Source organism: Harpia harpyja, chromosome Z (genome assembly GCF_026419915.1).
Source record: "Harpia harpyja isolate bHarHar1 chromosome Z, bHarHar1 primary haplotype, whole genome shotgun sequence".
NCBI classification, from domain to species: Eukaryota; Metazoa; Chordata; class Aves; order Accipitriformes; family Accipitridae; genus Harpia; species Harpia harpyja.
Window position 1 is genome coordinate 4548572 of NC_068969.1, and position 19115 is coordinate 4567686.

The 19115-nt window shown below is 39.6% G+C and overlaps 1 protein-coding gene and 1 long non-coding RNA gene across 5 annotated transcripts; both read right to left on the reverse strand.

Annotated features, from left to right (window-relative positions):
- Positions 1-709: 709 nt before the first annotated feature.
- LOC128137829 (uncharacterized) lies at positions 710-1455 on the reverse strand. Its single transcript, XR_008233864.1, has 2 exons — positions 1379-1455; positions 710-1287 (listed from the first exon to the last, which is right to left on the reverse strand). It is a non-coding gene; the product is annotated as an uncharacterized LOC128137829 (long non-coding RNA).
- Positions 1456-5713: 4258 nt separating this feature from the next.
- On the reverse strand, positions 5714-19028 carry ATRIP (ATR interacting protein). Of its 4 annotated transcripts, none has more exons than XM_052779018.1 (13): positions 18593-19028; positions 17640-17722; positions 15934-16104; positions 15163-15278; positions 14698-14858; positions 13172-13267; positions 12240-12369; positions 10315-11046; positions 9517-9659; positions 8819-8910; positions 7822-7905; positions 7309-7558; positions 5714-5913 (listed from the first exon to the last, which is right to left on the reverse strand). In XM_052779018.1, the coding sequence occupies exons 1-13, from the start codon at positions 19011-19013 to the stop codon at positions 5846-5848; spliced, it is 2547 nt and encodes an 848-aa protein (XP_052634978.1). In that variant the 5' UTR covers positions 19014-19028; the 3' UTR covers positions 5714-5845. The 4 variants fall into 4 exon arrangements, with proteins under 4 accessions (XP_052634978.1, XP_052634977.1, XP_052634980.1 ...); XM_052779017.1 differs by having other exon boundaries at positions 17640-17725; XM_052779020.1 differs by lacking the exon at positions 10315-11046 and having other exon boundaries at positions 17640-17725.
- Between the last annotated feature and the right edge of the window lie 87 nt (positions 19029-19115).

Consider the following 19115-nt stretch of genomic DNA (forward strand, 5'->3'; position numbering starts at 1 on the left):
TGCAGGCTGATAATGTGTTGCAGGTGAAATGTAGATCATTTCACTTCCAATTTTATTTCACATTTTCTCAATGGAATTTCTGTTAGTTTAACTGGGGACAGCAGACAAAATGTATGCTCCTAAAAATGTAAATCTAGTAAACAAATATAATTGTTTGGGCTAGAAATTACACCAGGAAATTGCAGAGTTATTTCTCATGTTTTTGTTGCCACTACTTTTTAGTTCATCTGTTTTTCTTTTCCCATGACTCTTTAGCAGGTGCATCTGTGCAATATGGCTGAATTTAAGAAGTGACATGCAGAGAAGCCTGCTTCTGTTCAGAGAAAAGCTGTGTGCCTTTCATTGTCTCTGTGCACAGGTCTGAGGAACACGAGCTAGTGTTTTGTTTAAAACCTTCAGATTTCCTTTAACGAGCACATAGGGTTTCAAAGGTACCTTCACCCTCTAAAATTGCAGCAAACTGTCATATATGAGAGCAAACCACTGAACTAAAAAGTTGAGAGCCTGGGGGTAGGTGAGGAATACTGCTGGTTATGTTTTCGTAATGTTTAATCAGCAGTTGTTTATGGTAGTGTGACTTTTTCCAGAACAAAACTTGGCATGCATCTTAAAACCCATGGCAGGGTTGCATGGAGGAGCTGGACACAAAGCAGGGAAAAAATTTAGCAATTATTGCCAAACAAGCAATTCTCTCCTAATTCCCCCCCCCCCCCAAGTATGGAAACTTAGTATCATATCTAGGCATGTACAATAACTTGCCAGGTTTGCTTTAGCCAGTGGTTTGGGGCCTATTTTTTTTCCTGCTGGTTACTATTTGACCTCATCTACTTCTTAGTATAGCCTGTGTCATAGGAACCTGGTCAGATTTACAGCTTTTAAGCCATATAGGAAGGAAAAAATGTACCCGAGTTAGACCTGTTAGAGGTGAGAGAAAGCTGAAGAAGAGTTATTTTATCCTTTCAAGAGCTCAGGCATCTGTATTGATGGAGTAGTCTCCTCTGCTTCACCTTTTTATGGCAGTCTCCACTAAGGGCGAGTTAGCCATGTTATAAAGGATGTCCTTCTGTTGTAAAGTGATTTCTTTAGGTTTGAGACACAACTAACTACTTTTGTCCATACTGGATAGCGAGGAGGCTCTGCCTGGTGCTGTGAGGCATGGGGCCTCTCTGGCTCCCCTGGGGCTGCAGCGTGCTGTGCGGGTTTGGAAGTGATGCCATTTCTATCTCAGTGCTGTCCCTCCTCTCCAGCAAACTGACAAGTTGGGTGGCTGTTTCACTTTTTGTTTCACTAGAGTGAAGAACAGTTCAAGATATGTATAAATTAACCTCTGATATCCCATTTCCCTTACTGCAGCCAAAATAACTTTTAAATCAGTTACCTGGAGACTTTTCATTCTAACATTTCTTGCTCCTGCAGTTGGTTTTTGTGGTTCACTCTCCGATGTTACTTTGGCCCTGGAATAAGGTAGGATCTGCTTTACAGACTGTTGGACAGGTGTCACAGCAGAGCTGTGCTGTAAAGGAGGCCTTTAGCAAAACAAATTGTGCAGCTATGTTCTCAAAATACCAACCTACAATATGACTAATGCATAGACAAAAAAATTACTGTTCTGTGCTATCTGTTAGGAGACTCTGCAGTTACGTGGTTGGAATAGAATAACCAATACGAAAATACACTAGCTGTTTCCTCTAGATATTTTCAAAAGCAGGTCACCATTTGAGCAGCTATTCAGAGCACTATTTCACTTACAAGCTGTAGGACTAAAACTTTTAAGATTAGTCCAAAGTGAACTATACGTACCTGCTGCGGGGACAGGGTGCTCAGCACATTGCTAGCTGTTTGCAGTTAAACTTCGTACTGAACGTGTCGGCCCTCACTCTTGGAAGCATTTTGACAAACTTGAGCCATAGTGGCTTTGCAGGTCTTTAAAAAGCTCACAGACCACCTTTTCTTAGCAGTCTGCTAAATTATAAACGATGTATAGGTTTTATTTTTAACAATTTACACTGTAAATGTAAGTTTGCATTTGCTATTACATTCACAGCAGATAATACACAGTCTTTACACACGCAGATCAGAACTGCATTTGACAATTAATATAACCATAAATAATTAATACTACTGACTGTAGCATAAAAATGTTATTCAATGGTTAAAATAACTTACTGTTCTAATAGTCTAGGACAGGCTAAACTTTCTTAAGCAGTAGTTCACACTAGTGGGATTAATATGAATAAAACCAACTCAGGTTAGATGTTGCATGTTACATGATGAGGTACTTTTGTATTTGCCATCTTCACCTCTTACAGCTTGGTTTATAAAAATGTGTTTTGAGGCCTGACATGACACAAAACAGTGGTTTGTCTTGTCTGTGGAAGTTTGCTTTGATTGGAGGCAGGACTAGAGCTACAGAGGTCCCTTCCAACCTCAACTAGCCAATGATTCTACGAGTTGTAGAAAATAAGGTGTTACCTGTGCAAATTCCCTAAATATTTTAGTCAATGAAGCATCATTTATCTCTGTACATAGCTTTAGCAGAAATAAACTGCTGTGTTTGAATCCATGCAGTACCTCAGGTCCTTGAATCACCACAGGAAGATGTTTAGCAATGCGATGATGCCACCTCCTGTGCTGTGACTGTTCAAGGGGTAGCATCAGTAGATCTTAAAATACAAGTCAGCAAGGCTACCATCCTCCTCTTTGCATCAGGTTGCCTGAGTAATGGCTAAGCTAGTAGAGGTGATTGCTTTCTTCATCCAGCTCCTGCCTAGCTTTAGTCCTGTCTGCTCAGTACAGTTCATTGAGGAGGAAAAAGCCAGCTATACTTACCTCAGCTTTCAGCAAAGGGAAGACTCTAGCTGCCATCCCCATGGGCAAGAAAACAGATGGGTGGCTGCTGCTGACTGAGGAATGTGGTAATCATGTATAGAACATGACTAGTGGTTTTTGTTGTTGCTCAATAGATCCATTATTCAGTCCTGTGACTGTGCTTGATGCCAGAGTAAATTCCTTTTCTCAGTTAATATGGAGGCACAGCTTATCTGTAACATGTTGGGAAAATGCAAACTGGCCTTGGAAAAAAAGAGCTGCTATGCTATGAATTCTTCAGGGAGTGTCTGATGAGAACAGTCTGAGTTCTGTTATTTTTAGGTCATGAAGATAGTAACTAGCTCCATAATCTGTAAAAATGCTTCAGGTTTTTTCAGGGGATGATCAGCTGTTGCATACATGATTGGATCTCTTTAATCCCAAGAGAATGTATAAAGGGAAGAATTACTGAAGGTCAGTACAATCTGCAAAAATCCTGACAAAAGATTGGTCGCTGTAAATTAATTATGGCAGTTCTGCAAGTATACCTGTCTGCCTTTTCTCTTTAGGAATGCAGCCTCATTTTTCCTTAGGAGTGTGAACTTTTAACTTACAGAAAATGCCTTTATTTTCAAAAGCTACAGTTTAATTTCATAATACCATGATGTTACTGTAATTTCTGCCAGTGAAGGTGTCGGGTTTTGGGTTGGTTTGTTTGTATATAGCCTGGGCTATGCCACTTCAAAGTCAAAAGTGGGAAGAAAACAATCAAGAGTGTAGATGTTCACATTAGGGTGTTGTCTGTTAGAGTGGGTGGACGGGAGGGGATGCAGTGCCAGAAGGGAACAGTTAGGGGTATTTTCCCAGCATTTTTTTCCACAGATAACACTTCCGTTTATATAAAGTTTAGCAGTAATACACGTCTCCCTTTTACCAAGTTGCCATACACACATCCTTTAGATGAGGCCAGGAATTTTATAAAAATTTTTTTAAACTGGATTGCTTCAACAATTTGGGATTCCTTAACTGGTTTTCATCCAGATTCCTCTTAACAATTTATTTGGTCTGTTCACCCAAAGAAGGGGTTTAAATGCATCTTAGTGCTATAAACTCAAATTATGTTTAGAGAAATTTAGACCAGTTGAAAAGTGATGGCAGGTCATTGTATTTTGGGATACCGCTACTATTGTATCTTTGTTAGGACAGCTCTAAGTTTGCCATTCATAGCAGGCTAACTGCCAGATACTGCTTTACTACTGCTTATGCTCATAGGGCTATTTTTAAAGAATTACCTTAATGATTATTTTGGTTTTGAGTAAGGAAGGGGCTTTTACCTGACACTCTCAAGCCCTTCTCTCTAATCCTAAAGGCCAGGAAGTGCTGTTTTGGGTTTGGTTGGGTTTTTTTTTTTTCTAAAGTGGACAAGTCAAATGGTTTTGTGTCATGCTGAAACTTCTGTAGCATGTCTTGCCCAGTGCTCTGGTGGCAGTTCTTGGGTAGTTACCATGCAAGCATACATGGACTCAGAAGGCTTTGGTGTTATGTGCCTGTGTATCCCTCGTTGCTGCATTTAAGCAGGAAAATGGCAGTTCTCCAGATGCTACAAGGGACTTGAAACCTGTTACTGAGAGGAGCAGTTGGCAGCTTGTGTTTTATAGAAATGAACAGGCCATGCCTGGTGGAGCTCTGCTAGCTGTTGCTCAACGAGGAGGGGGCTTAGCCCTAGGCTGTGTTGTAGGAGGAAGGAGTGAAGCTTTGTACCTAAGAGCTTTGGCCCTAGGGAGATGCTGGATTATTACACTGGTTATTCCTGCATAGCAGTTTCTGGGAAAGTTCAAAAGTGAAAGCCAAGTCAAGAGCTTGTTCAGCAGACTGGAGTGGGACTCTTTGCCCACATGCACCAAGGCAGGACACAGCCCCTGGGTTACGACCAGAGAAGTGGATGTTTCCCAATTTTCCAAGGGCTTCTTTCCCACTGTAGTACTATCTCTCCTCCTCCTCCTGGTCCCCGGAGCCAGGCTTGTTCTGAATCGAGTATCTGTCAAAAAATGAAAAAAGCTTTCCAAATTATTTAAAACTACAAACCTGTAGGCTCATTTTAGTAGCACTCACACTTCCCTTTTTAGTGTCTAAGGCTCAGCTGATACCTGCAGCTGATAATCATACACAGTTGAAAGGGTATAGCAACAGTTCTTCCTCCAATCTTCAGTGCTGTATCCTAGGAATGAGATGCTCATTCAACTTTACTGCACTGTCTATCCAGATACTACAGCCAAAAAGACCCAGTCATTCTGCACACATTTAAATATCCTTCTCTCGCCTAGTGAGATAGAATCCTCTCCTCAACATTACCATCTTACTCTAAGGTAACTTTTTTAAAAAGTAAGTTCTAGTATTTTTTGTTTTGTCATCTCAATAGTTAACTTTCAGCAGATTCACAAAATTGAGAAAAATGAGTGAACTCAGGTGATCATTACAGAGCTTTGAATTTCTTGCTCAGAACTGAACTGCCAACTATAAGTTATTTGTAGAAAGGTTTTTAAATCACAGTAAACTGTTTACTAATATCAACATGAAAATTTTGGAAGTCAAGCAAGAAAGTGTTACAGCTGCAAAAGAAACAAATGTGTTCAAAACACTTTCATATGAACACAGTGATCCCAAACATCTAAGCACATTCAGCGTCATAAATTCAGCTGCAGTCACAGTAAAATGGAGAACACAGTGAAATTTCCATTCCATTCACAGCAATTTCATAAAGGATGAAATTCATAAACAGAACCAGTCATAAGTCATTGAGTGGTTTTGCACAGCAAAACAGTACATGCAGTATAATTCTTAGATCAAAATTGGTTTTCAGCTACGTTTAGATGGCACTTAAATAAAATCACAACAAAGAAATGTGTCTTAGTTGTGCTGCATTTGAGTGCAACCTTTATATAATCACTTAAAATAGACAATTTAAATTTCAGATTTACACTGGCAATGATTATTATGATTTAGATGAGGAAGGACAGAGATCTATTCTAGATGTTAGCTAGCTGGAATCCATTCCTTGGTCTTCTGCTTCTGGCTCAGGAGGATACAATTCATCCAAAATCAGCTCTGCAACAACAACAAAAAATCATGTTTCAGAAAATCATTTTTCTACTTGATACAGAGTACAATTATAGCTGGTATCCGTTTGCATTTTAAAACATACTGACTGTAGAAGGCTACAGCAAATATCCTTTTTCAAGGTTCCATGCAAACAGGTCTTTAGATATGCGTTTTGTCATACAAACTTCTCCCCATCTTTTTTTTAATGCCTAAAAAGGCATTAAAGGAGAGAACTATCTTGAGCAGTCAATTAAATTTATGTATTAGTGGAAAAACAGTAAAGGGCACTTTGTTATTTTGCAGCTAGTTCTGACTACTCACTAAATTTAAAACCTCATTTTTGTTAACTAATTTTAAAAAGTCACTAGGACAAGAGCATGGTATTTTGTGTTTTAAAGGAAGAACCTGAAAGCTAACTATAGGTTTGCAAGGACACGTGTGCACCACCATCCCCAACATCACAAGCTGTTACACTGTTTTGGTCCATTCCCAAGCATAACTAGGCAAGGTGTTGGCAAAGTTCTAGAAAACCTTGGGACACTCTAAGCAATCAGAGTAGAACAAATACATGGCATGCTGTTTAGCATCTCCAGAAAACTCACTGTAACTAATAGTGCCATGCTTGCATGACCTGCCTTACTGATGCAATATGTACACCAACAATGAAGGATTTATCACTCCAGCTCTGAATAAGACCAGATGCCTTGTCTGGTACCTTGTAGCAAACCACAGACTGACATAAGAGCACAATCTTCACATCAGCTCTACAACATGCATGTAAATAATGCCATGAGCAAATGAAGAAATGGCATCAAGGTACGAGGAGGAGAAGCAATTTCATGAGATTAGTGCTCTCCAGGAAAGGGACACCAGAAGTGTGCAAAGCAAGGGGCAAGTCCTGATGGACATGGGCTAGAGGAGCTTTTGGGCTAATGGAAGAAGGTTGGGGGTAGAAGAGGGAAGAGGAAGAAGAGAGATGTTAAGGATGCAGGGGGATGTGGGGTGGTCAGTGTGTAACAATTGCAGAGCGAAGGTGTAATGCTAGTTGGAGACTTGGAATAATGATTTTTTTTTTTTTTTTTTTTAAATAAGGTAACATAGTGCAGATAGATTGTTCTACTAAAGAGAGCTGGAATATAGGATTTTGTTTCACCAGATAGTAGGGGCATATTTCTACAGAGAGAAGAAAAAGATAAAACTATTGAAGAAGAATAGTAGAGTAGTGATTCAGTACAAGGAAGATTGAGAAGCACTAGATTATGGACTGCCTTCAGAGGTCTGAGCAACAAACATCCATGGTATTTGGTACATGGTACTTGTTAAATGAGGAAAGGGACAGAAGTGGAATTTCTATTTCTACAGCATGGAAAAAAGCCAACATTATCATTTGACTCGTTTTACCTTCACAGGCACTCAGTTTTTGAGTCTTTTTGAGAATGGCTCTTACGCCCGGCATGGCTTGGTCATATTGATGGAGAACTTCCAAACAGTGTTCATGAAACAGTTTATCTTTCTGAGAGAGGCTGTGTAAGAGTAAAACAGCATCCCGTAAAAACTGAATAATTTGTTCCTTATATGCAGACAAACTGTTCTCAGATCTTCTAATCTTCATCCACTGTCTATGTAACATTATAATTAGTGCCTTAACCACCTGCAAGAGGAAAAAAAGTACCTCAAACAAAGTAAAGTAGTGGAAAACTTATTTCATTATGAACTTTACTGATTAATGTCTTCAAACTTCCAAACTTCAGAATATTTTCTAGCAAGGAAAAGCAGCCTTCCTAGAAGGTGGCATCCCTTAAAGTACAGTATACTTCTGTTTCATTGTAGCTAAAAAAAGGGGCAAAAAGCTATTTCAGCATTGAATACCTTTAAATTCTCAGTAGATTAAACTCAGCTATTGTAGTGACGTACCTCAAGATTACATTGGCAGTCTGTACCAGGTAATAAAACCGCTGGATTGGAACACCGCATACACCTTGTCAGGAGTCTAACTGTCTATTACAAAACGACACAGATTGCATAATGAGTGCTAGGGTTCTGCAGAATTATCAAACAATTAAGCTCCAAATAAAGGGAGGCAGAAATGATATTTCATTACTAGTTTCAAACACTGGGTTTTTTTAACAGTTGATGTTTTTGACCCCCCAAAATTGTTAAAGTTTTTTCCCTGTAAAACTTTGCAGACCTAGAATTTGCCTCGCACAGAAACCTTTTCAAACTTTCTGATAAGAAAGGCTAACAAGATGCAGTGAGCCTTAATTCCTTGCATACAAATAATATGTTTACACTTAATATAACAATGTAGGTAGGGGGATAATGAAAATGGTTCAGAATTCTTTCAAATGAGAGCAGAGGTGGAGCAAATAGTAGAACCTCAAACAAGTTACCACTGTCAGTACAAACAATACAAATTAAGTTCAAAAGCTGTTCTTCCTATATATAATCATGACTATTATACAGCAAGCTAGCATTTCCACTGAATACAATGAATATAATTCTAAGTCACTACAGACTGCCTTTTATATGTAATAACTCATATGATACAGTTTAGAATTAATATGATCAAAATGAATCGTAGAACTTGCTTCCTTTTACTCCTCTATCAATTTAAAAGCAAAATAAAGCTTGATGTTGAACATTTACAGCCATCCTAGGATCTTTCTTGCTTTTTCAGTGACTTAACTATGACTATTATGACTGATGTTCTCTTTAAGAATAGTTACTGATTCAGTTTCAAGCAGCTACTCTTAAAATCAGCGTAATCCCTTACTGCAAGCCAATACTTTCAGTGTTCTATTTCAGCTGGAGGAAGAACTTGCTTTTGGAAAATTTATGCATTGCCCTGCTCCTCCCACTCCCCCAGCTGGAAATAGCAGGAAAAAGCATATGAAGAAACAACTGTGGTTACCTCTTGTTCCAGCTGAAGCCAAAGCATTTCAGATGCTGATTTATCTGGTCTTGATGTAATATACATGTACAGTGCAAGAAGAAGGCAGGTGTCTGAAACAGAGATGACTTTGTTCTTTTTCCAACTAGTCAATTGTTTATGACAAAAATTAATATTGTCACACAAGAAAGCATTTCAGAAAATACAGAGAGCGCTATCCTGGGACACATGATACAGCCTCAACTTCTTGCTTTACTTCAGACATCTTACGCAGTGCTGAAGAAGCTAGTATCCCTAAACTGTATATATGCATTTGTGGTAATACTGTCCTATTTCATTCATAAGGAACTGGACAAAGGCTATTTGTCATGCAGAGTACTGGAATCCCTAAGCTCAACAGTGTCATGAGCACAGATAAATTAAACTTAAAATCTCTTCAAAAGCCTTTTTTTCCTCATCAGTCTTTAATAAAATAAATATTAATCTGGCAAGTAGTTTTAAAAATCCACATGGGTAGCAAAAGCACTGTATGTAGACAGACACCACAAGACAAAATACTCTTCAAACAATAACTGAAACACTGCACTAAAAAAGTTTTCAAGTAACGTAGGCTTTTTGCCTTTTGGGGTTTTAACACCTTGGAGCAAGGCCTGTTTCCATTACTTTTAGTCATGCTAACATTCAACTAATAACAGTCTCTGTGTTATGCAGTCTTTTACCTGAATGAGAACAAAGTTGAGCAACTAACACGTGGTGCTGAGCAAGAATACACAACAGTCTCACGGTCAAAAGGACAGCAGGCAAAGGAGTCTCTGGACACAGACAACGGAACAGTATCTGGCTACTCAGTAAGTGCTGAAAACTTCAAAACAAAACTCAGAGTTAGAAATGGGAAACGCACTGACAAGTTGAAAATACACTCTTTCTTGTACACAGCATTGTAATTTGTGCCTTTTTAGCCATTCAAAACATATCTGATCTCAACTTACCTGTCATAAACACGAAGTATACTGAAAAACATATTCCGTTACATTTGGCAGTCAGTCTGCAATTCATACTACGGTTGTGTATATTAGACCATTAGCAGACTAAATGTCTCATTTCTGAGAGTGGCGTTTTACCTACCAGAATGAGACCTTGTGCTTTCATTAATTATGCATCTCCCAGCAGTCACAAAAACCCCCAAAATGAATGGTATAGATATTCTGATCAACCGCATATGGCCTTAAGAAGTTTTCTCACTTTCAAGTGACAGCTATGGAATGAGACAACAGCATCCGCTTCATATAAACATCATAAGCAAATCTTGATACTGATCGGAGGCGATTATCACATTCATTAGCAGCAGAGGCAGTAGAAAGATCCCTCAACTGCTTCTCAAAGGTGATCTGAGAAATGTGATATTCCCTCATACATGTCAAAACTTCTACTGTCATCTGCACAGATTAGTTTCAATGGAGAATGAAAATTGCTAAACAACAGACTCTGAAGTAATTTTAAAGCTATTACTGACTTACTTTATTAGTAAGTCCATTGTTGAATTTTCAGCTAATTTCACCAAAACTTTTAGGCTTTGGTTCAGTATACTATCAGTTTGGGAGCCTCTTGCAGCAGAAAAACCTAAAACCTGAAGCAGCTTTTTAAACAAAGAATGTTGAGCTCGATTGTTATTGGGAGCATCCTGTGGAGCTACAGGCAGCCCTCCTTGTGTCCTGGTATCTTCTTTATTATCACACTGATTATCACACAGCACATTTTTGTCCATCTTGGAAACCTGTTCATCTCCAGCAGCAGAACTTTTTTCCACTTCAGTAGATAGCAATGTGTGGACAACATCCCAGCTATAAAACGCCAAATAATAAAGAATACCCAGTGATATAACTGTAGTTTCCTCAAGAGACAACCTGAAGTCCTCCTTACTTGACCCCATATTTGTGTTGGTTCTGGAAGAAACAGCTGAATGGTTTCCACAAGAACCATTGACTGACTTGACTGCCAATTGTACTGCTTGACAGTATGCACCAATATGGTGTTCTACCAAGGGCAAGAGATGCACAGCGCCTCGGATCTTGCAGCGTGTGAGGTGTGAGAACTCTGTCCGGCTTTCTGTTGGGCTTCCTTCAGATAATCCTTCGTCCATAGCAATCAAGTTCAGTCCTGTTATTGCAAGTTCTTGAGCTTCTCGCAGGGATACAAGAGGTGCGGTTTCTTCTTGAGTTGTCCTGCTGCTGGGTAGTTGTGTGGACTTCCTATCCAAATAAAATTAAAAGAAGGGAAATACTTCAGAAGAAAAGAGAACATAGTTGAAATTTGAGTTACCCATATTCTGAATCAAATAATAGAAAGGCTAGAGTAATAAGAGATGTCTGTTCCCAAAATAAAACCTAAATTGGGGGGAAAAAAAAATCCTACTCCCTGATACCTGCATGGAAGAGCAATTTCAAAGCATTCCTAGGCCTTGTTAAAGTAGTCAAGAGCTTACAGCTGAGTAACTTCAGCAGCTCATTATAAGCCATTGTCTGAAACTACATTTCAAACATTGGCTTTCCAATTTCATGCTTTTCATAACCTATCATATATTCTTATCTTCCCCTGATGTTATTTGGTAGCTTCTGGGAAGAATGGTATCTGTACGTTACTGATCTGTAATATGTAGGGGCCTTTAAAGGACTACAACAGCAATAAAAAATTGTTTTCTTGGCCAGAGATGAGAGAGTTCAGCTCTTAAACTAGTCAAACGACAGCTACAAAGGCCAAACGCACCACCTCTACTTGCCTAAGTGGCAACGGCAATGAGACACGAGCCTTGCTATGAACCCACAGAAGACAAGAATTACTAATAAAATAACATATCAGGAAAGCAAAGGTATTTCAGGAGCTACAGGCTTATTCTTTAAAGTGAAAATTGATTATAATTTATATCAAATATTCATATTTAAAATGCTTTACCGGTCATTATAAATATATCTTGGAACATTACACATAAACTGTACATTACAAATTGAACATAGTTTAGACTTTGAAGATATAAAGCCTACTGCTCTCTTGACGACATTTTCAAGATTTTCTTCCCACTTAACTCATGATCATGTTTAAATGCTTCCCTCATTGCAATACAAGTTTTATGTCCTTAAGTGGTTAACAACAGCAGCTGCTAACAGTCACTCCCAGGTTTTACAAAACCTGTTTCTGTGCCTTCCCCTAATACATAATTAGCCCAGTTTATCTCTTAGTGTTGTTCCGCTGTCTAGTATCTATGATAATCAAAGATTAATAATCAAAGATGCAGAATGTTCCAAATTTTTCATTAAATGGCCTAACCAAAACAGCATTTAACACAAGGAATGAGCTATCCTACACAAATAAGCATTTCTTAGTACAGAGAATGCCACTATACTAAGAACATGTCAGATACAGTTTAACAAAAAAATATAAAACTTACGTATCCAAATAGTTAGGCTGCAATACAGCTCCAGGTGGAGGCTCAGAGTTACTGCTAAGAAGATGGCAGAGTCCTAGTAATGACCCAGGCACAATGGGCTGCTTCATCAGTGCATTTAGTAAGATAGAACCTAATAAAAGGATACATAATTATCTTTGGAGTAGCTTTACCATCAACTGCAACATCAACAACAAATTAATATTTCAGAAGATTAGCCTTATTTACAGTGCTGTCAACCTCAAAATAATTTTTTCATTACAAATCTTCTTTCTCTACAAGAGAATGATTTTCAGAAAAATTGATTTAAGATATGATTTAAATATTAACCAAATTATATTTAGAGATATTTTAATTACAATCCCTTATTAGCAAAACAGCTTAAGCCAAATGATAGTATATCCCAACTATCCTGATGACTTGCCCTCCATGTTCCAGTCCAGACATTAAAATTACGTGATGCAATTCTATTCTGAATTGTAAATAAAATAGTACCCTGAAGACTTCCTGGTGTTGACTGTGGTAAATGTTGCTTTATTGGTTTTACCTTAATTTAAAAAAAAAAAAAAGTACATTTTTCCTGTTTTTGTATCAGTTTACAATAAAAAGCATAATATATTAATACTGAAAGAGCCAGCCTTGTAATAAGATGCTTCTTGATCCACACCCCTCCATAAAGCAAAACCCAGGCAAACTTTTTTCTTAAATAGAGTAACAACATAAGAATGTTGTTATGATACAAAATAATAATATAATCTGAAATGTTTTACTGCAAAAATCACAATATTCAAAGCAAAAAGCAACGAGCTGAACACCACTGTTCTGTGCAGTGGCATTGTACGTAGCAGGCTCCTCAGCATGACACTGCTTAGTAAAGGCATCCAAGCTGTTCCTCAGGAATGCTCACTATTTCTGCATTAACAGAATTAAGTTACCTCGTGCGTTTCGTTTAGGTACAGAGCTGTAGGAACTGTTTTTTCCCATTGCTTCATGCTTCATGGATAAAACTTCAGGATGGGTTATCTTACTGTCTAAAAGAAACAGTAATTATGAGTCTAATGTGAGAACTACATTGCTTATGTATATGTACCTATCCTTTACACACATTCAGTTAGCCATAGCTGTTATATAGTTAAGTAGACAGACTGTATACAAGACAAATGTTTTTTACTGGTCTAACTCAGATACGTCAAACAATAGTTAAGAGCTGTGATGCAAGTAGAATTGTTCCCCAAAATAATTTAGAAAAGTGAATAAAATTTCACCTTTACTGTCAGATGTTCCACAAGTTGTTCACTGCTATTGCTCGCAACTTTTCTTTTAGAAAAAAACAATACCTTAAGTTGAATTCCCACTAGTAGCAGAGATTTACATGACATTAGTTAAAAATCAACATAAAATTCTTAAAACAAACCAACCAACCACCCCCCCCCCCCCCGAAGTTGAGCATTTCATAGTCTTCCAATCATCTATGTATGTCACAGTTACTAGCCAAACTGAAGCCAAAAGCCTTGCAGGGTTCAGAAGACAAATAACCAAGTGTGTTTTTCAAATGAATAGGCATATTGAGTGTTTTTACTATAACAAACAGTCAGGAGGCTAAAAGAATAGCCATACTACTGCTTTAAGGCTACTGTATTTTTCTTTTTGATGGAGTTCATACTGCCCATTTGGTTTCAGATTGAATACCATAACTGACAGTAACACCTCAGATTTTTCACGACTCTTCCTGTAAGGATTAGTTGATGATATCTAGATTTCTTCCATTTGTTATTTCCTATTGGAAACATGGCAGTCAGCTGCTATAAAAAAACCCCATTTTTTGTTTCATATTATAGCAATCTTCAAATACATGCATATATTCATTTCCTAAGCTTTACTCAAGGAATTTCAAGATAACAATGTTGTGAGAATTACTGCCCTACACATAAAAGAGGAAATGAGTATACTGTTTCAGTTGCTTCTTTCAATACGGCTAAATATGTACCCTTTAAAATAAAATCCCCCAAAAGGTCAGCTTTAAAGCCAAAACCACAAGAATACCAAAAATGCATTAACTGACTAGCAGAGTGATTCAAGAAATAGGCAAATTATTTCCTGTTCTTCTTTATTCAGTGAGAAAGGCAGATTAACAATTTGGATATTTTAGTTCATCACATAATAAATGAAAGTTCTTCATTACGGCCGATAGCCACTTCATCATTGACATCTTGGCATCTGGTATACAGGCATTACCAAGGTGTGAATTAAAACGATCTTGATGCAAATTTGAGTCATAGCTATTTAAAGCCAATTGGTATAAAATGGAAAGAAATTTAAGCAAAACCAAAATCAAACAAATACTTGTTTTTCCTCTACAGTGAACTTACTGAAACTGTTCAGTCACATAGTACAAAAATCCTTATCTAAGGCAGAATGTTCATATGCAGCTAAAAATGTTGCAAATTGTATATGGGTTTACCTTCTTTGATCAAAGTAGCTGGGGCAATCAAATTTCCTGAAGAACACGATGATCTAGTGGACATCTCAGCACTGAAGGATTCCTTTGTAGGAAAAGATCTTTTTCCAGGCTGCGGAGAACATCCTTCTGATTTCACTTGTATTGCAAGATTCTTTTTAGGGCTAAAATAAAAATCAAACACTTAGATGAATCTGTATTTCTTTTGTAATTATTTTATTAAGCAATAAACAAGGATCTTTTTACATTGATGTTTTAAAGGTACTTCACTATAAACTCTTTGCATTTCTGTCACAGATACGAGGAAGGCTCTTTTTGAGCAAATTCCATAAAGGTCAACAGACTTTTTTTGGTTGTATTTTTTAAAGACAACGGAGCTAAGAGTTACATGAAGAAAGAAAACCTCTTTAATAGTTTAAGCACACATATTGCAAAAAGGAGCACAAATTCATTTTCCCAAACTCCTACCTTGGCATTAAAACCGTCTGAGTAACATGTTTATTTCTTTCACAGTTCTGAAGTCGTGTCCTTAATTCATTCATTTCTGCATCTTTGAACTGCAACTCTGACTGTAATGACAGTAACTGAAAAAGGAATTAAAAAGACAGTTTTACTGTTACTGAATAATTTAGAGGTGTTATAACTGCAGAGCAACTAGAATTACCGTAAGATTTCAAGATTACCATCTACTTACTGTGAACTCTGCACAAGATCTCCATTTTTAGGTATGTTAGTCCAATTAATACTATCTTAGAACCAAGTGCCACAACTTCAGGCAAGAAGCATATGACTTGTTAAGACAGACCAAGTGTCACGCAGAGCATGACTACAGTGAGGCCGTTAACTGCAGAGTAGACAGGACAAAAGCAGCCACTGTCCTCTTCAGGGCTTTCAGAAAGATGACTGCAACAGGAATAGCAATCTGATCAGAGTCATAAAGCATATCCTGTCACTTTTTTCCACTTTAAAATACATTCCAATTTCAATGTTCTTGGGATTGCTTAAAAAAAGCAACGAGTAAATGAAAAACTCTACTACTTGAATTTTACTCTTATTTTTGCAGAAGAAAACCCTCAGTAAGTTCTTATAAATGCTTTCTTCTAGATAAGAAAATAGAAGCATTCATCATTTGGAAATTTCACACAAATGTTCTTCCTTTGACTAGATGGTCTGTGACATCATTAAGTCATACAATTAGCTGCTGCTTGTGATGTGCAGGTAATTGACATATTTACAAACCTTTTTGGAGAACTCTTTTTCTTTTTCACTTAAGGTCTGAGTTTTTTGCTGTTCCAATAGCATGTATGATCTTTTCTGTTCCTCCATAGCATACTCCATCTGCTGCATTGAGTCACGCAAAATTTTAATTTCTCCATTTTTACTAAGAATTTCATCCTGCATTTCTTTCAGCTGCAAACAGATGAATTCCATTAAAGGATGTATATAACCAAAAGTATGTATTTATATCATTATGTGGTTGAAAATTAGGTATATTTACACTTTCTAGGGAGAAAAATGCTCCTGTAACCCAGTTCAGAAATTCTGCAACGTTGCTTCTCATCTTTTTCTGATTAAATCAGGCTCAGATATGGTTTTCTCTAACAGAATTATAAAATGACAGCAAAGGCACGTCTTCATATACCATCCTGGTATCTGTCAGAGACCATTCTCCTCTTTCCCCTTCTCTGTGATTATGGTCTTTTTTGAAAAGTATTCGAGTCACAAACATCAATGATTTATTCACTGTTCAGATGATAACAATGATAATTTAACTGTATTTCATCTAGCATGGCAGCCAACAAGCACGCTGTCCTAAGACAAGCTACCGCCCCCAGGCAGTATCTTCATGACCTCTATATAGTCTCAAATACTTTCTGAACAGCCATTACCCTCGGAGACAAGACTTTGGAGATATAATAAATGAGTTACTCAGACAAGCATGGAGGAAAAAAGCAGAAAGACACCTCTACACCACTATGTAAAATTATGGTTTACCCTCACGTTGAATGCGGTGTACAGGTAGGAGCTTCCCCAATAAAGAAGGATATAAAAGAACTGGAAAAGATTCAGAAAACAGAGGTAAGGGTGAGGAGAGAAAAGTAAATAGGGTAGGACCCTCCCACCTGGGAGAAAGCACAACTGTGAGGAAACCAAAGTCTATGGAGGCGTGAGTGCCATGCACAAGTTATTCCTTGTTTAATGCCTCTCGTTAACAGCCAAGACCCATCCGCTGAAAATCACTAGGTGCAAAGTTCAAAATAAAAATCAAAGAAATTTCCCGACACAATTGTGTTGGTAAGCTGCGGACCTTTTTCATGCTAAAAAGGTATCCAAACCCAAATACACAAGCATTTAAAAAAATACACTATAGAATATTAAATACACGTATAATACTTCTGGATCAGGAAGTACCTACCTGAAATTTTACCAGAAGCTAAAAGATGACTCTGGTAAAATATCATCATAAACTTGCTCAGGTCTTATATTCTTCCTAAGCTGTCTGCCAAAAAAGGATGGAGTTGGTATGGGCATTTGTACCTTTTTTCCCACACCTATTTCTTCCCCATAGTATCTTTCCATAAGGGATCATCAGAAGGTAAAGTAACATAGCACAAATGTCACTTTACTTTCTTAAATCTTTAAGTTGCCCCAAACGGCTCTTGGTGACTAGCTGACAGGACAGAGGAGAATCGATTTGATAGGAAACAAGTAAAACTGACAAACTAGCATTTGCTAATCTGAAATGGCCAAGAAATTAAATATTGCTTTCACTCTTAATATTACTAGAGCTGTTTCTAGTACGATGCTTTTCACAGATCTATGGATTTCAAAGATTACTAATCAACTTGATTAGAATGAAATACTTGGAACCGAACTTATCCCACCTTTCAGTTAGCCCTGTGAAAAAATGTGATACTTAAGGGGGAGGGGAAGATATTGCTAACCTTCTGTTTAATTTCTTCATGCTGTGTTTGCAGTACTTCAAACTGGAATGCATCTCTTATCAGACTATCTTCTGTACTGCTTCCTGCTGCAGAAAAAAGCCAAGATCTGTTCTGAAGCACGGGTGATGCATGTATATCACTGATGACCTAACATCAAGATTTTGTTATTTACCATTACATAGGTCTGAATATCTTAATATTTATACTGTCACTACAAACAGGTAAATTGCACGCACCTAATCACCACAGTAACTTTTTTAGAGCTCCTGCATCGATCCTTGAAACGGAGAAGAAAACCCTCCCCCCCCAGCATTTCTAACATCTTGAAACAGTAAGCGCAAGCATTTCCTCCAAGATAATTTTAGCTACTGCACCCTGCCACAAGTAAGGGTTAACTGGAAACTTTTTCACCTGCAGAGATTACAAATGTTAGCATTGCTCAAGCGTACTGAGAGGATTTAAGCCCTCCGTACTTAACTGCGAGCAAAGCCCCGTGTCCTGCATGCTTTCTCAAAGTACGCCTGAAAGTCAACCGCTAATATGAGACGTGTGATGCATTTACTGGCGAAAGTTAACGGTTAGGAAAAGGAAAAAAATCCGGTAGCCAGCATGCACGATCCTATAAACAAGACGTAAAGCATGCTGCAAGTGGACGAAACTCGGAGCCTGTTTTACGGAGCAGGCCGAAGGGGCAGTCGCCCACCTTAGGCGCCCCGCCGGAGAACGAGCGGTTCCCGCTCCCGTCAGCTCGGCGCTCCGGGCCTCGACCAGCCCTCTGTGCACTCGCCATCCCACCGCCAGGTTCCCGGAGCCGGGAGGGACAAGCCCCACGCAATTCCCAGCCGGGGTAACGACCGAGAGCTGCGCGGGCTGCAGCGAACCCCCGCCGACGGCAGCAGCCGGGCCGCCGCCCCGGAGGCCCAACCGCCCTCCCCGGCCCCGCCGCCCCGAACCTTTCGGCCTCCTCCCCGCGGCGGGGGCGATGCCCCGGGGCTGCCCCGCGGCCGCCCGCCGCTCGGCGCCGCTCGCTCCGAAGGCGGCCCACGCGTGTCTCGGGAGGGCGGCGGCGGCGGCTGCCTCCTGCGACAGCGCCTGCGAAGCCAGGATGTCGATCTCCTCCAGGTCGTCCGCCGTGAAGTCGTCGTTGTCCCCGAAAGGGTCTGCCGGCCCCTCCTCGGGCCCGGCCGCCCCCGAGCTCTTGGGGCGCTTGTGGGGCGGGAAGCCGTTCTCCGGAGCGCCGCCGCTGCGGCCCGCCGCGGCCCGGGGGGCGGTCGCGGTCCCGGTCCCGGTCCCGGTCCCGGTCCCGGCCCAGCCCGCCGCGCACGGCGCCGGGCCGCTCCGCTTCCGCGGCCCGAGCGGGGGCTGTGCCGCCATGGCGGGGGCCGCTGGCGGCCTCCGGGGTCGCACCGGAACCGCCGCGGGCCCCGCGGGCGAACGCCCACCGGGCCCACGCGCCGCCGGCCGCGGCCCAGCCAC